The sequence below is a fragment of the Terrapene carolina genome, unplaced genomic scaffold (genome assembly GCF_002925995.2).
Source record: "Terrapene carolina triunguis isolate 2854851 unplaced genomic scaffold, T_m_triunguis-2.0 Scaffold93, whole genome shotgun sequence".
Classification (NCBI taxonomy): Eukaryota; Metazoa; Chordata; order Testudines; family Emydidae; genus Terrapene; species Terrapene triunguis.
This window is the reverse complement of record NW_020664444.1, coordinates 2,290,535-2,314,034: the sequence shown is the minus strand read 5'-3', so window position 1 is coordinate 2,314,034 and position 23,500 is coordinate 2,290,535. Positions and strand designations below refer to the sequence as shown.

Here is a 23,500-nt window from a genome sequence, read left to right as displayed (position 1 = left end):
TCAGAACAAGACACCATGGTACACAATAACGCTGAGTGGTAATCTCCATTTTAGGGACATGTCTAGTATATGCAATGAAGTCAATATGTTGCATGCATGTCATGTGAGCCAGACACTGAATTTAGAGAGGGGCAAAGATCTGTTCAAGCATTTCCACCTCTCAGTGCAGGATAATCTGCTTTAAACAAAGCCCTCAAAGATGTAGCTCCCTTTGCATCTCCATTGGCTAATCCTATTATAACTTGAGAAGTTAAGGCCCCAGGTCAGCAAAACCCTTAGGTACTTGGTTAAGGACTTTGCTGCATTAGGACTTGAATCAGTAGAAGCTGACCACATAGTCAAGATACAAAATTATGTTTTTCCTAGACTACATAATTGCTGTTTGAATTAACTCTTGAAATGTACCATTGGCCTTGAATATGTATTGGTCTAATACAGTCCTCTTCATCTACAGTGATGTGTTGTATTCACGGCATTAGTGTAGGGATTAAACCAACTTCTTCCTATTTAATACACACAATGCCAAATGATTCTCTTCTATAAGTCAGGAGAATCAATCTGTAGGCTTCATGGGCTTCTGTATAACAATAGCAGATGGTGCCTTCATGCTAACATGAAGAATAAAAGCACAAAAGGAAACTGGAAGATTTAATTTCTGAGTGCATGTATCAAAAATACAGAAGAATAACTGCATCACAATATAGCCCTGTGCAGCAATGCAGACAGGTACATCAAGTAGAAAATTAATCTTTTATAATTCATTAGTCAAGGCAAGCTAGGGTGACCAGATGTCCCGATTTTTTTTTTATAGGGACAGTCCCGATTTTGGGGTCTTTTTCTTATATAGGCTCCTGTTACCCCACCCCCGTCCTGATTTTTCACACTTGCTGTCTGGTCACCCTAAGGCAAGCTGTTCAGAATGTGGTGTGGATTTGTGTTAACTTTGGGAAATTGTGTGTTTAACAGGGAAATTTAAATTGTGAAAATTTAAAGTTTAAATTTAAACTGTATGTGTGTCTGTGTCTGTGTGTGTTTGAAACAACTGCCACCAAAAAAACAGCAGGTAAATGGTAAGATTTTGGCTAGTAAAACCTAATTAGTAAATTAATGTAGGATATATTTACTGCTGTGGATGAGAAGCTGACTATAAAACAACAGTAGGTGCAATGGAACAGATGCTAGTTCAAATTTTAATGTGCACCTCTACAATAATCAAATTTCTCTCTTAAAACAAAGATCTACCTATGAGTTAACATCCAGGTCCCAATCTAGAGAAATTTTAGCTCCATCAACAATTTTCTGCTATCATGCGTTGGAGAACGCCAGCTCCAGTAGACAACGCATGCAATACTCAGCATTCGGTCTAATACCGGCTGTGGAAGCACAACAGTTATTTACATCAGTTATTAGAACTACAAAAAATCCACTCAGTGAAATTGAAAATTCTCTCCTTAATTCTTCAATGTTAAATCCTCTTGTGTGAGGAGAGAGATAAGGGAAGTCAGGGGACTGTCGTGTAGGGAGGAGCAATGCTGAAAGGTGAGCGAGATTTCCATACAAACCCAAGTAGGCGTTGAAAAACAGACATTTTGGCATTTAAATTGTGACCATCAGATTTTTGTCAAATCTGAACTAGAAGCAGATCCCGCTGGTTTCCAAGTGAGATGCCGTATTTCTGCCATTCTGCCTCCACAGGATCTGATCCAAGTCAGTGGGAGCTGAGTAGGCTCATAGGTCTTCAGAGGAGTCGCGTGGCTGACACGTGTCTTGTTTCTAATTCAACATTTGAAGTGACTCATCCTGCTTGGCATTTTCACTGCTGAATTTTATATGTAGGAGTCCCAGTGCTTGATGTTTCAGCCGAGGCTCTGGTCATGCCAACACACACGTGCTTAACTTCACTACCATGAGGAGTCCCGTTGACTTCAGTGAAGTGAAACATGTGCATAAGAGTCTCCAGGATCAGGCCCAAGAAAGAACACCACCACCCCATATAGCTCTTTGCATGTTGGCTGGATGTAATCCAAGCTAATGTTGCATGTGAAAATCAAATGGAGAGATGGAGAGAGACCGCAACTGAATGAAACAAATTTGAGGAAGAGTTCTCAGTGGACATTTTAGAGTCTCCAATTGTTGTAGAGGAAATGCTTTTGTAATAACTTCCCATTGATTCCTAGACTATTTCTCTCCCCGCTGTGATTCAACTGGCAGGATTTGACTTATCAACGAGGGTCTGATCCAGAGCCCTGTGAGGGAGATGGAAAGACTCCCGTTGACTTCACTAAGAGTTGGCTCAGCATTATAATGAATATAGGGAATGCCAGAGCAAAGATCTGAAACAGGGAGTCTGCCACTGTTTGGTACTGAATAGAGCCAAAAGAGAGCCACCCAACAGCCTCCATCTGGGACTTCTGACCACCAAGAACAGCCCCCTCCCTGCCATATGGGACAGGTGGTGTGGCCCGTCCTTGTACTTCTATGGCTCATTCACTCTGGTAGGGGAATAGGGGAATCCATATCAAACGTTAGACAAAAACGTGACTACATTTTTATATATAGGCTACTACTTACCCTATTCTTCTGAATGACCAGGGACATTTTTGCTGTTATTACATCAGCATAGTTTATTACAATGTAATTTTTTATTCTTCTTATTTATTAATTTTTACAATGACTCGAACACTTCAATATCAAATAAGACAATATTATCCAAAACCATAATGAGCAAGTAAAACCGCTTCAGTTCCCCCGCCCTGAGTCCTATCATCAGGTTACCCTCCTTCTTCCAGATCCACCTCTCCCCCTTCCCAACCACAGCTGTCCTGTGCTCCTGGCAGCCACAGTTACAGTGGCTCTTCTCTGGCAGGAGGGGAGGGCGAGGGAGTGATGCTATACTGGACGGACACCAATATCACTTCTTAAGCTTGCTAATGGGATGCTTTGATCCTCGCCACTAGCAAATTAGCACATGTTGTCTGGAAGATGATTGATTCAGATCTCAGAAGCCAGGGCCCACTGCCTAACACTTTGCTGCTAGATGCTGGGATTTCTAGAGCTGATGTGGAAGCCATGAACATTACTTCGGTAGCTACTCAACCACTGGCACTGAAGGGGTTAACCTGGGCTGGTTTCCCGCACTGCCACTGGCGACCAGGGTGGTTGTTGGCTCCAATCTTTTTACTTCACTTCACATTTGTATTTCCGGTTTGTTTGTTTGTTTGTTTATTGGGGGGAGGGTTTTCTTTGCCACTAGGTCTGCGTGGCACTTTTTTTTTTTTTTTTTTTTTTTTTTTTTTTTTTTTTTTTTTTTTTTTAAGATCAGTCTCCCTAAGCAAGTTTGTGCAATCATGGTTGACTTATGTCAAAACATTTGCAACTTCCAGAACTTGTGTGTGCCTACTTGGACACACAAGCTCTGTTCCGTTGCTGGGATGGACTCTCTGCAGAGCGTGAAATTCACCCCTGACAGAGAGGCCAGGTCCAGGTTCCAGAATCACTTAAATCCTGCTTTCACCCAAACAGCATTGTGAGTTGTGTGCACACCTCTCAACCGCTCCTAGTTTTGAGGGCTGTCACTCATTTTAGTCCCAACGTTACCACATTCCACACATGTAAATAAAAAATGAGGAGACACCACATCAGAAATAGAGCCATGAATCAGAAGCTCCAGAAAGAGAGGCCTTGACACTAAAGGAAGCAGCTGTTTCCTGCGTGAGCGGTGTTGTGGTTCCCCTTTACTTTGGGCCTTTAAACATAAGACCTTAAGAACGGCCATACTGGGGCAAACCAAAGGTCAACCTAGCCCAGTATCCTGTCTTCCAACAGTGGCCAGTGCCAGGTGCCCCAGAGGAAATGAATAGAACAGGGAATCATCAAGTGATCCATCCCCTGTTGTCCATTCCCAGCTTCTGGCAGTTGGGGCCTTTGTCACACCTTGCCTCCCAGATTTGGCCTGTAGCAGGTTGAGAACTGTTCTTTGCCTGACCTGCCCTGGAAATTGGCAACGTGACCCAGAGAGAAAGAATTTGAATCTCTGTCCAAGGAAGGAGAAGGGGCAGTGGAGGTTTGTCAGCTGCTGAAGTGAACGTTCTCCCCATGAAGTGAGGGGGAATTATGCACATGTGTCATGGGGGGTGTGTGGAAGGCATAGGACTAGGCCTGTCTTCCTCCCACTTCCTGAGTGTTGGAGGAGGGATCGCTCAGTGGTTTGAGCATTGGCCTACTAAATGCAGGGTTGTGAGTTCAATCCTTGAGGGGGCCACTTAGGGATCTGGGGCAAAATCAGTACTTGGTCTTGCTAGTGAAGGCAGGGGGCTGGACCCAATGACCTTTCAAGGTCCCTTCCAGTTCTAGGAGATAGGATATCTCATTAATTTAATTTAAATTTATTCCTTTGCCTTTTCCAAGCAGTTCCAAAGTTCATAGATTTGAAAGGCAGAAGAGTCCATTGTGATCATCTAGTCTGACCTCCACAGCTGGTCACAGATTGCACCCTGTGGTTCCTGCACTGAGCCGACTAGTGTGAACAGCTGCATAAGTCACAGCTAGTGACAAGTGGGAAGTGGTGGTGTCCTTTTGCAAACCCAAGTCCCTGTGCTGTAGAACAAGATTTGCTGCAAACTGGTTGTGCTCTTGGAACTGGTTTGTTTTAACCGCCCTGCTTCTAATGAAGCAGTCCTTTGTTGCAGGAGTTATGTTCATATTCTCCCTGCTTGTCGACATTGTATAAACCTCTGGTATCTGCATCTTATCTCAGGACACAACCCAAACAATACCACCAGGATATTAATGTTTGCACAGCACCTCTGAATTCCCTTACTCTTCTCTGCTTTTCTTACTGGGTCTGTGAAAAGATTGGCTGACAATACATCCCGTTTTGACCCGGACAGTTCCTTTTTTAAACCCTGTCCCGGCCATCCCGACGTTTTTTTTGGCAAAAGTGGGCATTTGTCCCGTTTGTTCTTGGCCAACTTGATCAGTTGGCAAGAGCAATCGGGACAAATGCCCACTTTTGTCAAAAAAGTGGGGTGTGATGCGGAGGAATGTGGGGGAGGGATGAGCAGAGATGCCAGCTCCGTGCGGGGGGCGGGGGCAGGGCTCTGGCGGTGGGGGGGGGGGGGGCCCATGAAAGAATTTAGAGGAGACTCTAGGAATCCTTGCTGTGTTTGTGGGCCCCGTTGTGGGGTTTTCTGTTGAGGGAGATGGTCTGACTCTAGGTGACCCAGTTTGTCCCTCTGTGCCTGGCAGACTGGGTCACAGTGTAATGGTGGCCTCAGCCTCCTCTTGCGCCCGTTCGATTGGTGGGATTTTCTGAAGCAGTTTGGCTTTTTGTCAATGAATGTTTCTTCTCTCTCTCTCTCTAAGCTAATGACCAAGCACCCTGGCAAACGCCTGGGATGTGGCCCCGAAGGGGAGCGGGACATCAAGGAGCATGCCTTCTTCCGATATATCGACTGGGAGAAACTCGAGCGCAAAGAGGTTCAACCTCCATTCAAGCCAAAGGCTGTAAGTTTGATTGTATTAAAGTCTCTCTCTCTCTCTCTCTCTCTCTCCCCCCCCTCCCACTCCCACACACACTTTCTCTCACTCCCCGCGCGCTCATACACAAGCATATGTGCAGATGCTACTTTCCTTACCCACTCGATGAACGTATCCCACACTTACTTTATATATTTAGGAGATCCCACGCCCATAATGCTGGCACATGTCTAGCAACCATCCTAAGAGAATAAATCATTCTGCCTAGCGGGGCCCCTCATCTTAGCGTGACCAGATGTCCCGATTTTATAGGGACAGTCCCGATTTTGGGGGCTTTTTCTTATATAGGCTCCTATTACCCCCATCCCCAGTCCCAATTTTTCACACTTGCTGTCTGGTCACCCTACCTCATCTTGTCTTCAGAGTACAGAGGTAGAAAGCCTGTGTGTGTTGGCTCAGGGATCTTATTGGATTGCAATACCTCTCAATTCGTTAGCACCTGGGTCACTCTCTCCTGTTGTTCTCCCTCTGAAGCTGAAAATGTCTCTTTCTAAACTGCCTCCTAACATCTAGCTCGGGAACATATGCTAAGTCTGAACTGGTAATGAAGCAGCAATTCACTCACTGGCTTGTACCCCAGGTAAAGCCCAGCAAGTCTGGAGCTTGAATTGTGTATGAGCATTAGCAGAAAGCCAGAGGAGAATCTGAGTTTCTTCCATTGTTTCTGTATTTCTTCCTGCTGGACTTCGCTAGCCGGGGTGCAGGTACTTCTGGGGGATGGGAGGAATGTGCAGCATATATTGCTAGATGTGGGCTCTAAACTCTGAGAGGTGGGTATGCCAATGGTCTGTAGACTATTTAGCTACCATGGGTAAGAGGAATCAGTACTTTGACAGCATGTGGCTGGCACTGAGAGGCAATTTGAGCAGCCAGTAATGCAGCATGCGTTTCAGTCTGTATAACGCCTTGCTTGAGGCATAAGAGTCAGAAATCAGAGGAGAAAGGAGACATTTTGAATAACAAAATAGGGTTCTGTGCCTGATGTGAGGGGAAGGATGGCCCAATAGTTAGAGCGCTACCCCAGCTCTCGGGGGACCTGCTATGGTGTTCCCGTAGGACCTCTCTGCCTCAGTTCTCCACCGTGCAACATGGGCCATAGCAATGCCCTGCCTCAAAAGAGTGCTGCGAAGATAAATACCTTAAAGATTGTGAGGGGCTCCGATACTACAGTGATGAGGACCATATCCGTACGAGAGAGAGATGGATCTCCTGCTCCTCTGTCCCTTTCTGCAACGACCATATGGCAATAATCGATCATGTGGTGTCGAGACGCTAACGGCATAACAGCCCTATTACAATCTACTTCCTGGAGTCTCCAGCTTTGTCCTTCGGTTGCTCACTTCTGTGTGTGTGTGTCTGTGTGTGAGTGTGTGTCCTGCTCCTCACTTGTCTGTCATTTCCTGGGTCAGAGACCTGCACGCTGCGTGATCCCAAAGGCCCAAAGTTAAAGCTGATTCGCAGGATTGGGGTTTTGTGTTTAGTAACCTCAGGTTGAGCTGGAGGGAAGCTCCATCTGCTCGCGAGTCCGTCCCCCTGCATTATGGCAGAAGTGATTCAATTATCCCTGACCCACTCCTGATAAATGTGCATCTGGGTCCGACTCTCTCAAGTAAAGGAGGATCCCAAAGTCCTTTGTTCCATCCCAGTTTCAAAAGCTTTCCCCATGTTTAGCCCCAATTTTCCTCACTGCAGCTTAAGGCCATGTTTATTTTTCTGTCCTCCGAGACGGAGGATCATAAATCTTTGCTCTATTAGTAACATCCCTGCAGTATCTGTATGCCGCTGTCCTAGCTCTTCTGAGTAGTTTTGCCCCATGTCCTGACCCTTCCCTCTCAGGTCTTATTGTCCGAACATTTTATTATTCTTGCTCATTATACTTTTACCTGTATCCTGATCTCATCACTGCTGCTTCCTCCACGGGGCTACTTTCCTGTAATGAAATGCCCAGACTTGCTTTTCCCCTGACTTACTCTAAGAACTGGGTCCCTCCGAGGATACTCATTCGCTGTTAACAGCACATGGAATGCATGGAGCATGTGCCCGTAGGAGACGATTTAGCATTACATATCTGTGGTTAAACACCAATCTTCTCTAGCAGCCTCTTCCCTTTTAAAGCCCATTGCCTGACTGTTCAGAATGGAGAAATTGTCCAGCTGGTGGGCAAAGTTAGCGCCACCCCAGCTGCGTGATGGCTTCCCATTTGCCACACTCATTGCCTTATGCGGTGTTGCCAAGACTCCAGTTAGGGCACAGGAGTGGTCCCTGGGAAATCGGATTCTGTTCCTGACTCTGCCACAACCCCCATGTGGCCAGGGGCACCTGTCTGCATCTGCAGAACGGGGATCACGATACTTCTGTTCCTCCTTGTGCTCATTCGTTCTGAGTCTCCCCATCCCACCTGGATCCCGTGGACCCCACCAAGCCCCGGAAGGACTCTGGCTTTCCACCCTGTGCTCCAACATAATTATGTTTAAATTACTATTCTGTATTTACAAAGAACTCCAGCTGACTGAAGTCTTGTCTGGGAATGAAGAAACTCTGCTGTCCTAGGAAAAGGAACTCAGGCACACATCACCCAAGATCTGCTGCTGTGGGATTTGCACTCTGACCATATTCCCGGAGAAATAAATGTCCCATTCCCCACAACTACAAGCATATTGGACATTTTGAGGCTCAAAGGCGCGGGAGACACCTGGGTGAGGGTTATCCATTGCTGCCTTGTGCACCGTGGCTCAGAGGGGAGGAAGCTGTAGGTCATACACTGTGGGAAGAGATTTCCTTGCTGCTGTCACAGCCCTGGTAAAGCTTCCCCTGCTAGACCCTTGCCAGGCAGCTGTGTTTGGGTCCAATGCTCTGGACCCATGTGCTTTTGAACTTCCCTTGGTCTGGCTAGGCTCTGGCACCATCTTTCTTTGGCCTCCATGGCACACTTCCTGAGCACGAACTCCATCTGCTCCCCTTCGCTGACCCTCACTGTCCAGCTGCCAGGACCTGTGCTGACCTCCCAAAACATCCCAGTAGCTCAGGCCCGCTCTTCCCCAGAGCTTCAACCATGTGTTCACCCTTCACTTCTCCAAGAACGTGTGAGAGTTGAAGCACATAACATGGAGCCTAACAAGGGTTCCAAAACCTGCCTCTCTTTACACAGCACAAGAGCTATAAAGATCCAGACAAAACAATAAAACACTCGCACCCCCTTCCCTGCCTCAGTTTCCTCACCACTCTGGACTGTTCTTGGGGCTGAAGTGGGAGTCCCCTAGCGTGTCCAGGATCCTCCCCCTTCTCCTCCTGCACAGCCTTGCTTTCTGCTTCTGCCTCTGCTCCTGTCTCCCTCTCTCTTTAAAACAGCTGGGGGGAGTCCTCCTTTCATAAAGATGCAGTCCCCTTTGTCAGGTGCCTCTCCCCCAATCAGCCTTGTCGGGTGTTCAGAGTGCCCCACCAGCTCATTCTGTTGCATGATTACTGCCCACCTGGGTGAGCTGTTTTTCTAGTCTGGCTGCCTTCTTTGTCCAAGGGTGCTTCCATTTGAATAGAAGACTATCAAGGTTTAACAACCCTGCATTACTAGCCTTGCGTCAGCACCCCTTGGATGGAGGTAAAAAGACAGCAGAGAAGGCAGACTAGCCTCACAATCAAAATGGAGTTTGCAGTTTGATAGAGAGATGTACAAAGAATGAAATTACGAATTCTGTCATAATTTCAAACTGGAATTCCTAAATTGTACATAGATTCCCCAAATCATCACAGCTGGTGAATCATTTGGGGTCAGTTGTAAAGCCAGACCCTGATTTGCATGCTCAGGACAGGAAATATTTGTGTGAATTATGTTAATGTTCAAAAATGAAAACCCATGTGGGGCTGCAAACTCGAGGAGAGGTGAGGATGATGCCGTGCATTTTAATGTGTGTCTGGAAGTTACACCATTTAGCGCAGAGCTCAGGAAGCTCAGAGACTGACTTTCATTTGGCAATGATCCATTTTTCCTGAAATTTGTAACTGCTAGTTTTCCCCATCTGTGCTCATTTTCTAACCAGACCTGCTTCTTCCTCTCTCCTGCTGTTTACCAGTTCCTTCCTGAGCCAGATGTCCTGTTACTGTATCTGCCACATGTTGCATCTTCTTTGTTTGTTTGTTTGTTTGTTTTTAATGCAAAAAGTTGAATTCTGTCAAAAACGCTCTCTCAATGTGTTTGTTTTTAAAATGTTCAAATTGTGTCCTGCTGTAAATGTCTTATTTCTTTAAAATTCCCTTTGAACGTGGACCTTGGAATGGAGCATGGTAAGCTATTGTCTGTTGTTTCTCATCTAACAGCTTGCTGTAGGAAATATTTTAACATTTGATAGGAAAGGGAGATTAGTATTAAGGTAGGTTCAGTAGATTTTTGGATTAATGAGGATTAAGATGACTCAGGTACCTGCTGATGGTTTATATTTCAACAGCCATGCATCTGTGTTGAAAAATACATATTCCTTTAATGCCATCTGCCAAAAGGAAATCAAAGGAAAGGAACACTTTTTTAAAAAATGGTGCTGTCTGGTTATCAAAATGCCCATTCACAGTCACAGGGATACAGAAAATCTGGGTTTAAAATATCCTTGGGGAAGGAAGAGTTTGTGATCACTTTTAAAAGTTCACCTGTAATCAGAGAATACCAGGGTTGGAAGGGACCTCAGGAGGTATCTAGTCCAACCCCCTGGTCAAAGCAGGACCAATCCCCAGACAGATTTTTGCCCCAGATCTCTAAATGGCCCCCTCAAGGATTGAACTCATAACCCTGGATTTAGCAGGCCAATGCTCAAACCACTGAGCTATCTAAGGCTTTTAATGGCAGTAAGTTTGGTCTTGTGCAGAAAGGCGCACGCAACGGCAGTATGTGCTAACATGGTCTTTTTCACTTCCACAGAAATCTTTTTTTTTTTATTATTTATTTCAGATTAGCCATTGAAATAATATAAAGACAATACACTACATGGAACTTTTCTTGTCAGCCAAGGTTTTAAAATTCAGACTGTAGATAAGTCTCCATATGGACACACGTGTGCACATGCGCAGAGAGCTTGTCTGCACTACAGAATGTTACCATGTTTGAACATGAGTCAGCTGACACCAAGCTGATCACAATTCAGGGGTCAGCACAGAGCAGACCCCATTGAGTTCAGCGTCACGTCAGCTCATTTATTTGGCGACAGCTTTGCTCAAACACGGCAAAATGGTTTGCGCTGTACACAAGGCCACTGAGGCCGGAGCGGGCCAGGGCTCCAATACAGATGCCAGTTAAGAAGCTAATGGGAGTGAGCTGGCACTGGGCTGGGTCAGGCCCTCATCTGCTGTGTTTCAGCTCTGGTGGCATCTTTACCACACTGGATGGTCACCTGTCTATACATAACTCTTGCTGGGGACTAGCTTCACTAACCTCCACTTTTGCATAACACCCAAGAACTCCTTGCAGACACAGCGGCTGGGTTCAAATGAAGCCTTTGTTTACTCTCCCCTTGTCTGGCTGCCCGAAATGGCCACGCTTCACTTCTTGGAAAATTGTATAATTGTAAAACAAACAAACAAAAACGGACAGTTAATTATTCAGCCTGACTTGGGTCTGCTCTGTCCTTGGTGCTGAAAATACATTCTTGAGATCTTGTGGTTTGGTTCCTGCTTGGTGCTTGATTAACCTTTATCACAGTGACTGTAACAAGAGAGATCCGGGGCTGCAGCTTGTCTTTGGTATGCAGAAAGTCAACGATTCTGACAAGGGGCTGTGCTTCGTTGCTCTTAGGTTTGGTCTCCGCATACCAATTCCCTGCCTGGTGGCGCTTACCCTGAGAAGTGTGTTTACACACTCGCTCTGCCTCTCATTGAGATAATTATTGTTTTTGGTGTCTAATTACTCCTTTACTTTACATAAAGCCTAGTGATTTGAAAAGTCTCCTCACTCTGAAAGCCTTGAAATCAAATGGCAGAGTACAGAAGTGCTGACAACAAGGAAGTCAGTGAGGTTTTTTTTAATCTTAATTTAATAATTATCTAATTGCATAAATTAGATCTTATTCGAATCATTTTGAGTTAATGAATATTGAAATACTATTTACAGAGCCAGCTACTTAGGAAATGAGTCAGTTATGCGCTCCTAGCTCATTTTTCTTGCTGTAACCTCTGTTGTGGTGAGGTGAGTCCAGGAGACCCTGTGAGCCATTTCCGAATCAGAGATGGTGAAGGGTTTCGCGGGCAGCTCCTATGTAGGCAAGCACATGTAACTGTGCAGTGTGACTATACGGTACCTGCGGGAGGTGTGCACTCTACAGCATGTTAAGGCTCAGTCAAATGGAGAAGAGTTTTCTAGCTGTATACAGCAGAAATCCCCAACTAGTCAATGTTTTAAAGTGAAATGTTTTTCCCCCTAACAAAATGGACATGCAGTGAGGGTAAAACCATGAGCTCTTCTCTGTCCCCCTCAAGATCATTCTCTCTGACCTCATTTTAATGATTTGGTTTATATTTTCATTCTCTTCCGAAGAAACCTCTTTGGTTACAGAAGAGACTTAGCAGCCCTGATTCAGCAAAACATTTCAGCAAGTGCTTAAGGCCCATTGAAATCAATGGGACTTAAGCATGTGCTTAAAATTAAGTATATGCTGTGCAGAACTGGGACCTATATTATTAACCAGTTTTTTTGCATACTGAAAATATTTACTCAGTTAGTATGCAGAAGTGTTCCCAGTGTATCCCTGCATATAGATTTTTTTTGGGGGGGGGGGTAAAATTGTCAAATGCACTTAAGACCCATTTTCAAAAGTGACTTAGGAGTCTTAGTCCTTCCATGGGCTCCTAACAGCCAATTTTTAAAGGTATTTATACACCTAAACATTCAGGCAGGCACCTAGTGGGAATTTCAAAAGTGCCTAACTCCCATGGGAGTCAGTCCCACTGGGTGCCAGTCTCCATCTTCAGGCAATGAAATCTCTTTTGAAAATCTGACCGAGTCACTTTTGCAAATGAGATTTTGGCTTCTAGGTCACTTAGGGGCTTTTGAAAATGTCACTCTCTCTAGCCTTTGCCACAGGTTGGAGGTGGCACATTTCAATCCTCTCTTCTCCTTTGAAAATCCCACCCTTAATTGGGCACTGGCCATTAGCAGTTTGTAACAGCCCCTCTTCACAGTAGGCAGAGATTTGTATGGTTTGTGTGATTGCTAGGGGTCCTTTAGGAAAAAGCAACCCTGCTCCCCCCAGAGACCTATAGTGCTCCGGACTCTGAAGGCCAGGCAAGGAGATGAAGGCCCGCTTTGGTGAGCAAAGGATTAGCAGCACACCAGTGTACTCTGTAATTCTGCGTGACTGTCTCTCCCTCTCCTGGCTGTGAAAAGGGGACAAGGGGAGTGGAATCTGTTTCATCCAAACACTTCTTTATCAGTGCATAATTTCCACCCATCCTTGTGCTTAGTATAATTTTTAGAAGTTAAGTAGACAAAGCCATCAGTACAGCATCTTGGCAGCCCTAAATGCTGTCTCGTTCCCAAGCTGCTCATTTTTCTGCTAAGATGCTTTATAAGTGCAAAGCATGATTACAAAGCAATCAGCACTTTGTGCATTTCATGGTCATGGACAGTGCTTGTTTAAACTTCTCATGCTTACCCATAAACAGTTCTTTCTTTCCACCGCATGGACCAGGATAGCTAGGGAGATGCACTCCAAGTTGGGCTAATGGAAGCATGTGCAAGAACTTGGCCAGCTGAGGAGTCGTCATCTTTTGCCTCTTCATGTGGACTGAATTGGGGGGGAGGGTTGTTTTTTAACCCTGTTTTCTGTCTCACTGCCACAGTTGCAAAAAGGATTCTGAAGCAGAGACAGCTTGTTAAACTAGGACTTGGAGTCTGGCCAAAAATTACCTGCCTGTTTTTATTTTCACTCTGTCTAATTTGTGTCAATGTGTAGGTGATGGAATAAGGCAATATGTTATAAGGTGATGAAGTGCCCTCTTTTTAAACCTCTCCTCCTAGCATTCCAGAAAACCTTGCTAGAAGGAAAATACTTGAAAACTCTGGTCCCTTTTCACAGCACTCTGACTCCAGTGGAGCAGACCCAGTGCTTTCAGCGGTAGTGCCCCCTGAACAAAATACTGCTCAATGGGGCAGACCCACTGCTGTGGTAATAGATCCTAGCTCCATTGAAATCAACCGTGCGCTGGCGGTTTACACCAGCTGAGGGTCTGCCGCAGAGGGGATGAGTGTAGCGGAATCAGGCCCACTGCCCATGGGAGACAAGGTGGGTGAGGTAATATCTTTTGTTGGGTCAGCTTCTGTTGGTGAGCGAGCAGCTTTCGAGCTGCACAGAGCCCTTCCTCAGATCCAGGAAAGGTACGTAGAGTGTCACAGCTAAATACAGATAGTTTAGCATAAGTAGTTAGCACCACAGTTGCCAACTTTCACGTGGAAAATAAGCACCCCAACTTTCACAGTAAGCCAAAAATCCAACTACCGGTAATCCCATTTCAAAACAAGCCAGTCCCTAAGAACCCCAACACTCTGTGACTAGATCCCCCCGGCGTGCAATCTGGGCCTGTGGTGGGCCCACTGTGCACCCCTGATTCTCTCACCCCCTTGCCCCTGCTTGCCGGGAGCCGATCAAAAAAAAAAGCAACAAACTACAAGCCAAACAAGCAACTAGCTAAAAGCCAAAAACTAGCCAACAAGCAACTCACAAGCCAATTAAGCCAAAAACAAGCCCAATTTCTGCGGGGGTTTTTGCGGGTTTGTCATGTCTGGTTCTCAGGGACCATTCTGGCCCATTAACACCCCTATAGTTCTAGGGGAAAAAGGGGTGCTCATGGGGTACAGATTGTTGTAATAAGCCATAAATCCAGTGTTTTTCTTAAGACCGTGATTTTTAGTGTCTAGCAAAGTTATGAATGTAAGCTCCCCGGCCCGTCTTCTGAATGCATGGTGCAGGTTTCCTTTGAAGATGAGGACTGATAGGTCAGATGCCGAGAGATTGCTTTGTGAAAAGTGGGAGTTAGGTTAATCTCCCCCATTCTGATTAGGTGCTCACAAGCTGTAACAATGAGAGTTTGAGGGTGTGTCCAACTCACCACCTGAGCTGAACTTCAGGAATAGGGGAAGAGGTTTGTCATAACAGTGAAAATAGCCAGAGTCAGCGGTGTGGTTTTTCATTACATTCCCAGGATCAATGGGGAAATATTTTATTATGTCTTTGTTGTCTCTATTGGAAATCAAGCGAGATATTGGTAAAACAAAAAGGCTATCTTCTAAACTGACAGTTTTATTTCTGCAGCTGTTAATAAAAAAAAAAAGCCATTCTGCAGTGGCTATAAATATTAGACAGGATACTTTGAGGATTTGTGTAAAATAGATTCCCACTTTCTCAGTTCAGGATGGAGTGCTGCTTGTTTGTTCAGAGAGTACTAAACTGGGGTGGATTGCTTTCCCCAGGTGGCTTTTGTTAAATATAAAAATTACTCTGGGATGTCTTGCTCCTCTTACAGAGGAGCTCAGTTTTGGAAGCAGTAAAACTCGATGCTGATGTAAAGAGCATCTGTTACAGCCAACAGCAATGTGAATTCTTCTCCGTATCACTTATCCAATGGAATATGGCTATATCATCCTTCAAAAGAAAAACCTGTTAAAATGTTACTTGTCAATCTGTTTGGAAAGGAATTGGCCTGTTGTTCGCATTACCATGCACAGCTGCCTGCTGTATTAATTAGTGAAATGGCAGGATATGGTGCATAAGGGCTCTAAGGTACTGGGGGTTGGGGAAGCTGGTTTGCTGATAAATGTCTCGGTAACCTTTAAAGAAAGAAGGAGCAATTGTCACATCTCATTCATACAAGGATGAAAGTTGAATTAGGATCCATGAAGAACAAGAACCCTGGAGGCATGGCTCTGATCTAAAATATGCAGCACAGCATCTCGTCAAGGTCATTTCAACAATCACTATCTTAACAGCAGAACACGGATCCCTGGTTATAGCTCTCAACCTTTGCGTTTTGGATTGCATGCAGTTCACATTGGGTATTTTCCAAGTCTCTTTTGGTTAGGGCATTTATTTTGCCATGACACAAACTCCATCCCTTTCCCCCAAAATTGTAGTTCTGTGACTTTGACCTACTAGCCAGGCAATTTCCTTGCCTTTTTACAAACTTCAGGAACAAAGTCACCTATTCACAAATCTGGAAAATAAATTCATAGTGTCCGAACAACTTTTCAAATATTCATACTGTAAAGGCCTTTCCGATATTATGGCAGGAGTCATGCCTTGTTGATGCAGGTTTCTGTAGCTAAACATTACAATAATACTTTGTTTTCCTGTAGAACTTTTCATCCCAGGATCTGAAAGAACTTCACAAACATTAAAACCTTGCCCAATTAACCCTAAAGTAATTGATACTAAGTGTTTAAAAAAACATGCAGCGCATCCCTTCAAAGCACGTTCAGGCCTAGTGCCCCCAAATGTTTCAAATGAGCTACCGAACGTCTCTCCACCAAGAACTTGTGAAGCTAATGGCCAGTGACAGGTATATTTGCAAAGCTTTAAATATATATGGGAGTGGATGGAATCTGCAAGTGAGCTGCTTGTTAGCAGGTAGCTCTTGCTATGCTGTATGTTACGATTCTGGGAACCTTTTTCAGTTCCTTTCCCAATCGTTTGTTTTATCTTGTTGCTAAGGGGAAAAGCTAGTGACAACGTGGCCTAGAAAAGCCCATATCTCCACATTCTCTTGAGCCTCCAGGGTTTGCGCAACTGGCAACTTCATTTTTGTGAATTTATTTTCTATTGTTGATGCTAATCTGATGGCTTTCAGGCAGCCAGCTAGCAGAAAAGAAAACATTTTCTCTGCTGACACCAGTGTGTCCAACATCTAAAATATCTTTTGTAAGAGTCCAGGTCTGGTGTTTCATTGCATGGCTTGGGATAGCTACCAGCTCTTGCCAAAGAAACTGGAAGTCTTGATGGATATCGTTCAAATTTTATATTTTGTGGGTTGTCAGATCGGCATGAGACACTCAAGCTGTTTCGTCTTAATTTCTAGACATCTATGACCTCTCCAGCTGTCATGCCGAGTTAGGGAGGGCATGTGTCTTTAGGTTATCTTCTGCTCCCTGAATCATTTGGAAATGAGGAGCATCCTCTTAACAGCCCCCAGTAGTGCCACTAAGCTAAGGTGCCATCAGGGCTTTTGTTGCAACCTTCTCTTTCCAAAGTCTATAGCTTGGCCGCCTTTTAAAATTGTTCTGAGTCTTAGCAGAGGTGACAGGTTGGAAGCAGTCTTATTGAACCAACTTGGGAGATGATTTGATTGTGGAGGGAGGCCAAGAGAGCAAACAGAAGTTCAGTGTTTTCTGCTTCAGTAAAAAGCAGCCGCTTACCCTGCGAATGGAGGGTTCCCTTCTGGTGTTCTCGGCCCTTTGTTCCCTACGATGCATTGCATCATGGGCCCCGTAGAATCGATTTCTCTCTGCTGAGAGGAATTTGGGGAGGGAAGAGTGTGAGGACATCAGAACGGAGGCTGGGAATTGGTCTGTGGGGGCGGAGAAATTACCCAGTTTATCTGTATAAAGAGCATCTAACCGGCCATCTGCCTATTGCTCTGATTACTTGGTTCATATATTTGTAACTCTTCCCCTCACTCAGTGTTTGTCCTAGACACTGCGCTTCTCAGTGCGGGCCTGCATTTCCCCTGTGCCATTTGAGGCACCCCCACAATATAAAGGATGAGAATCGCAGTGGACTAGTTCACACCGGATCTGCACTTTGGATTGCTTAATATCTTTGTAACTCACGTAACTTCTTTGTCAGCCTTGATCTTGAAAGACTCGGGCATTTTTATGGCTAATACTGTGTTGTTCAAAGACCAGCTTCTAACTGCTGCTAAACTAAGGCCTGGTCTACACTTAAACATTAGATCGATCTGGCTACCTTGCTCAGGGCTTTGAAAAATGTCACATCCTGAGTACCGTAGTTAGGTTGACTTAACCCAGGGTGCGGATGTGGCTAGGTCGATGGAAGAATTCTTCTGTTGGCCTAGTTTCCGCCTCTCAAAGAGGAGGATTAACTACCTGGACAGAAAAATCCCTTCCTTCTATGTAGGAAAGATCTACACAACGGCACTACAGCACCATTGCTGTACTGCTGCAGAGGCTATAGTAAACGTGGCCTCAGCTTTTTAAGAACCTTCCCTCTTGTTTTGCCACTGACTGACTCCTCTTTTACATAGTGACAATGAAGTGACTTGTCCCACTGAAGTGCTAAAAGGTTACCACGTCTGGTCGAAATACAGAACTGGGAGTGATGCTAGCCATATATTTCATGGAGGGGTGGTCCCTGTGATGGAGGGGGCAAGGTGTATTTGCCTTTCACCTGGCTAGAATAGCATGGGGAAAAGAGACAGGAAAAAACTTGTGAGGTGTCTGAGCACATTTGGGCCCTGATTCAGAAAATCACTTAAGCACATGATTACAGTCTCTAAGTATCTGTACTGGGGAAGAACTTTTCTGATCATGGACAGCTGTTTAATCTAGCCGAAGGCGTAATGAAATCCATTGGGTGGAAGCTGAAGATGGACAAAGTCAGGCGAGAAATAAGGTGTAAACTTTTACATTGAAGGTAATTAACCATTGAAAAAAACTTACCTAGGGCTATGGTGAGTTCTCCATCACTTGAAGCCTTTACATCAGGACTGGCTGTCTTTCTAAAAAAAAAAAAAAAGTGCTCTAGTTCAAACCTAAATTATGGGCTTCATGCAGAAATGGGTGGGTGAAGTTCTGTGGCCGTGTTTGTGAAGGAGATCAGATTAGATAATTGTAATGGTCCGTTCTGGTTTTAAAATCTATGAATCAGATGCTTCAGTGCTTTGCTGAATAGGATGAGCTTAAACTCATGTTTAAGTTTAAGCAGGGGCTTAAGTGATTGGCTGAACTGAGACATTGATCTGCACAATGGGAAAGGGCTACGTTATGGCTGAAGAATACATTCTGAAGATGAGCAAACAGGCTTTGCGTGGCTGTGGCTAGCATTTAACTTCCTCTTATGTGGCTAGCATTTAACATTATTCACTGAACTGTCCAATGGTTTTAGGAATAATTATGGCTTACCTGGTGGCTGTAAGAACATAAAATATGCCAAAGGGGCTGTGTATTAGCGAGCGGGCTGATGTTAGCATTGTCTCTTCTTTTTTTTTTTAACCTCATCGGTGAACAAAAGTGGAGAATTTTGAACAGTTCACAGGTATTGTCTTTACTGTTTAATATTTTTAGACCGACGTTACGTTTATTAAAAATGCAAATCTGTTTTCTCAGCAAATGATAGTTCATTTGGGGAAGTCCCAGCATGTAAAGCATATGTGCTCTTTTGAGATGTGTATTCGGGAGGAGAGATAAGGAGGCAGATAGGTCCTGGCTCCTGCACCTCTAGTGCCAGAGGGAATAGAGCCAGGAGTGTCGTACTTCAGTGATAAGAAATACAGCTCGCTAACCATTAAAGTAAAGCCATTAATTCCAGTTCATATAGGATGTGATATGCATGTGGTAGGTATAGTCAAGCAGTTTGTAACTGTGTCACTTCCTAATAATAGACCATTGATAAGTCTTATGAGCTTCTGTTATAACCTAGTACCCATCTAACAGTTCTCTGTAGCAGTATCCAAGGTTACAGGAGTTCTTTACATACTTTCTTTTACATTCAAAGTGAAGTGAAGCATTTGACAGGTTTCTCTCACTCCCGTCCCAAACCAACCCTTTGTTCCATACAGAAAATGTAAAGCCCCTATGGTTGAATTCTCAGCTGTCAGCTGACATCAAATGAGGTTCTGGCCCCTAGAATTACTATTTAGAGGATCATTATGCTGGCTATTTTATAGTGTCACCTCAGTGAACCTATCAGAAAGGCATAGCAGTGGCGCATTTCTGCGCAAGATGAGAAACCTGGAACCTCTTGGGTTCTAATCCTGGCTCTGACACTGATTCCCTTGAGGCCTTGGATAGGTCTCTTATCCTCTCTGACTCAGTTTCTCCATTGGTGAAATGGAGAGTATCCTTATTTTTCTACCTCATGCACCACGGAGAGCAGGGGGATTAAGGAGAATGTAGAGTGTTTGGAAGAGGACCCGTCCTGTGGAAACACCAGGGAGTACTTAACAAATGCAAACTTTTTAAAGGAAAGTGAAGGTGAAGCTGTGTGTAGCTCAGTGTATGGTGGTGTCTAGTGGCCAGGCTGGCCAGCCCAGGACAGCCCATCCGGGGAATACAACCCCTTTGTCCGAGATGGCACGTACTTTGAGCGCTGGAGGAGATGGTCTGGGTTTAGTTTTTAACCCTGTACCCTTTCCTTTCATGGTCTTTCCTCCCCCTGGGAACACACCTGCTTGCATGGGCTCTCAGGAGTCCGGGCATCTGGAGAGGCAGGATGAGGAAGTACTTAGTGCCTAGTGAGCCAAGAGTGCTGGAGATTAATAGTGTCTTATTTACTAAGCCCCCTCCTCTCACTCACTCCCCCCATGGGAATATTATCCTATTGCACAGGTAAGGAAGCAGAGTCCGAGAGTATCATTTTTCTGAGGTCACACGGGGGGTCATTGTAACAACCAGGATTAACGCTTGTGACTTCCTGACTCCCAGCCCTGGGTTGGGACCCCTAGACCAAGCCTCCCTAGGATGCCTGCTCATGTGACAACGCCCAAGAGCTGTTTGTTGTCCTGGAGAAAGAAGGAGCCTACGCACCCCAGGGTGGGGAGTGGTTGCACTTCTCTCAAGGTGACCCTTCCCCACTCTCCTAGAGGAGGCCTGAAATACTTTTACAACCTACCTCTTTTGGCAGCTGTATTATAAATGGGACCTTCTCCCCATCCCTCCAGATCAATTCAACGGAGCGGTTTCCCTGTGGGTCATAAGGCAGCACACCTTTCCCTCATGCTATGCATTTTCCAAAGCAGTTCTCTCTAAGAGATGCCCACTTGCAGTACCTGCACCGTTTCCCAGACCGCGATGCAGGAGCGAGCGGTGCAGTGTGGGACGCAAGGACTGTTACGCCAGGGATCTCTTTGCATGCGGTGCTGACATGGGTTAGTTTTGCTGGAAGAAAGTCTAATCCAAGCAGCATTTGGCATGTGTGTGGGAGCATGAGGTGTCTGACAGGTGTGCTGGGGTGGGGGTGGGGGGACGACACTGTAAATCTCTCCGGTGGCACAACGGCCTTGTCTGTGCTAGGCATTCAGCCCGTAGGGGTTACCTAGTGTGAGATCTGCAGAAGCTGAGGTGTCGCTGCTTAAACGTGGACAAGTGGAACTATCTCAACTGTTGCTTCATGACAAAACCGTCTAGTTCCCAGGCGATGGAAGGGAAGGGTGAGGTGTGTATTGGTAGAACACTGGTGCTCTTTGATAACGGAAGCTGCCTAGAGCTTAGCGGCACAGCTCAAACAGGTACAGTATGACTGCATGCGACTGGGAAAAGCTCAGCAAGTAATTGCACTGCCATCTCATTCCGCTCCTGCAATTACTAGCCATGCTACAGCCTGATAGTTTATCAGGCTCTGGCTACTCCATGAGAAAACATAGCCTTGCAATTAACAAAACTCATAAGTATTTTGCATCTTCTTTTCTTTTCTCTCATTTTCCTCATTGAAATAATCTGCTCTGCAAGGTGTGAATGGGAGGGGATTGCTGCAGACCGCATCCAGTTTGTTTTGTTTTCTCCACCCACCACGAGTTCTTTTTTTCCCTCTCATAGTGTGGACGGAATGCGGAAAACTTCGACCGATTTTTCACTCGCCATCCACCCGTCTTAACTCCACCTGACCAGGAAGTCATCAGGAACATTGACCAATCAGAATTCGAAGGATTTTCCTTTGTTAACTCTGAATTTTTAAAACCTGAAGTCAAGAGCTAAGTAGCTGTGTAGATCTCATTCCTGCATCTTTATCACCCAGTCCCAACAGCTGTTGTGGTGACATTCTTCATTGCAAAAGTTGCATTCATGGTTTTTCTTTTGTAACGATACTAGAGTGACCATGTTTCAAAGCCAGAAGTGTCTTCACATAATTTGGGACCTCTCTGAATGACAACTGTTGTGTGAAAAGTACTGCAATTTAATTATGTTTTAATCAAATTTTACTCCTAGCTAATATCAGTACATTGACCGACAGATCATTAAATGGGGTGTCTAACAGCTCTCCAATTACAGGCCATGACAATTGGGAGAAATCTAAATATTTGCCTTGCTTTCCCGTTCTTTCACTTATCTAGCCCTTTAATGTAATCACATGAAAATAGCTGCTGTCATTTCAGTCTGTTAGTGGCAAAGCAAGTGGTGTTCATTAAAACTTTACCTGGGAATTAAGTGTGGAACACTGAACTTTGCAGGCTTCTAATTAATTCTGAGTCTCCCCCCCCCCCCCCCAAAAGCAAATAGTTTGTCAAGAGATTGGACATGGGACTTCTTGTCTGACATGCAACCTTGAGTCCTTGTTTATTTAAAAACACTGCAAAATCTCTTGCCCTTTTTTAAAAATTTTTCATCAGACACAGCACTCCCTGATAGCAGTAATAAATAACTGGGGAAACCAAATCTATTGCTCACACAGATTTCTCCTGATTGTGCAGTTTCTTAGTAGCTTTTTTTATTAAAAGAAAGTGCATCATCCAGCTATAAAAGGAAAGTTTGAAAGAACCCTTGTAAATGCTTTCAAATCTATGGTCACCCTAGTAAACACCATACATGACATGGTTTTTACATTATTTCATATCAAACCTTTTTTTCTTTGGGTTTTTTTCAAATGCCAAAATGATTAATTCAGTTTGTTACATGCGCTTTAAATGTGTCAAAAATGGTATTAATGAAAATGAGCTGATATTTAAAGTCTAGCAGTATTGTGAAATCTGATGAAGCCTGTAAAGAATTTTGTTTTCACTAATATTCCTACCTTAAAGAATGTTGCTGGATATTTAAATAGTCTAAGTTTGTGTTCCTAGAATCCAAAAAAAGGAAGGGGGTGGAAAAAGCTTCAGGAAAGATGTTTCTCATGAAACAATGACAATCGTCTCACTTCCTTTTGTACCATTCTGCCAGATGTTTGTGGGCTGTCACTTTGAATCAAGCTGCTTTGAGCTGTAATGTGCCAATCTTTTTCCAATACTGATTATAAAATAAAAAATAAGAAACAACGTCAAAAAAAAACCCCTGCATTTATTTGTGAATGATGAATTTCAACACAGTCCTGCACTCTGAGATGCCAGAAAGCATGAGACTGAGTCTCAGTCGGGATGGAGTGGCTTTGGGAATCGGAATGTTACATGCACATCATCTCTGATTGCTGACCGTGTTTGAGTCCAACCTGGGATACCCCCAAGTTTCCAGGTCTGCTCTAAGGCCACAGCAGGCAGTAGCCCACATCACAATACCGTCTCCTCCACCCACAGTGTCACTGCCCAGCGTGTGGCCATAGGTCTGAGCTGAATTACCCCTTTCACTCCTGTAGAGTGTGTGTCCTTCAAGACAATGCATGAAGCTATCAACTGGCATCCTTCGGTGGCATCACCACCAATCTCTGCGGTATGTATAAAACAGTGCCCCTCCTCCCACCCCGCATTAGAACAGCCATACTGGATCAGACCAATAGTCCATCCAGCCCAGTGTCCTGTCTTCTGACAGTGGCCAATGCCAGGTACCCCAGAGGGGATGAACAGAACAGGGAATCATCAAGTGATCCATCCCTTGTCATCCATTCCCAGCTTCTGGCAAAGAGAGGCTAGGGACACCATCCCTGCCCATCCTGGCTAATAGCTATTGATGGACCTATCCTTCATGAACTTATCTAGTTCCTTTTTGCACCCTGTTATAGTCTTGGCCTTCACAACATCCTCTGGCAAAGAGTTCCACAGGTCGACTGTGTGTTGTGTGAAGAAATACTTCCTTTTGTTTGTTTTAAACCTGCTGCCTATTAATTTCGTTTGGTGA

The 23,500-nt window shown here is 44.7% G+C and overlaps 1 protein-coding gene across 2 annotated transcripts in view; it reads left to right on the top strand.

Moving 5' to 3' along the window:
• The window catches only part of PRKCB (protein kinase C beta), a 227,428-nt gene extending 204,738 nt beyond the window's left edge, over positions 1-22,690 (top strand). For both annotated transcript variants that reach the window (XM_026650793.1, XM_026650794.2), the window contains 2 exons: positions 5,365-5,505; positions 21,275-22,690. In XM_026650793.1, the coding sequence (XP_026506578.1) occupies positions 5,365-5,505; positions 21,275-21,433 (300 nt within the window). In that variant the 3' untranslated portion in view covers positions 21,434-22,690. The remainder of the gene's footprint in view (positions 1-5,364; positions 5,506-21,274) is intronic.
• The last annotated feature ends 810 nt before the right edge of the window (positions 22,691-23,500 follow it).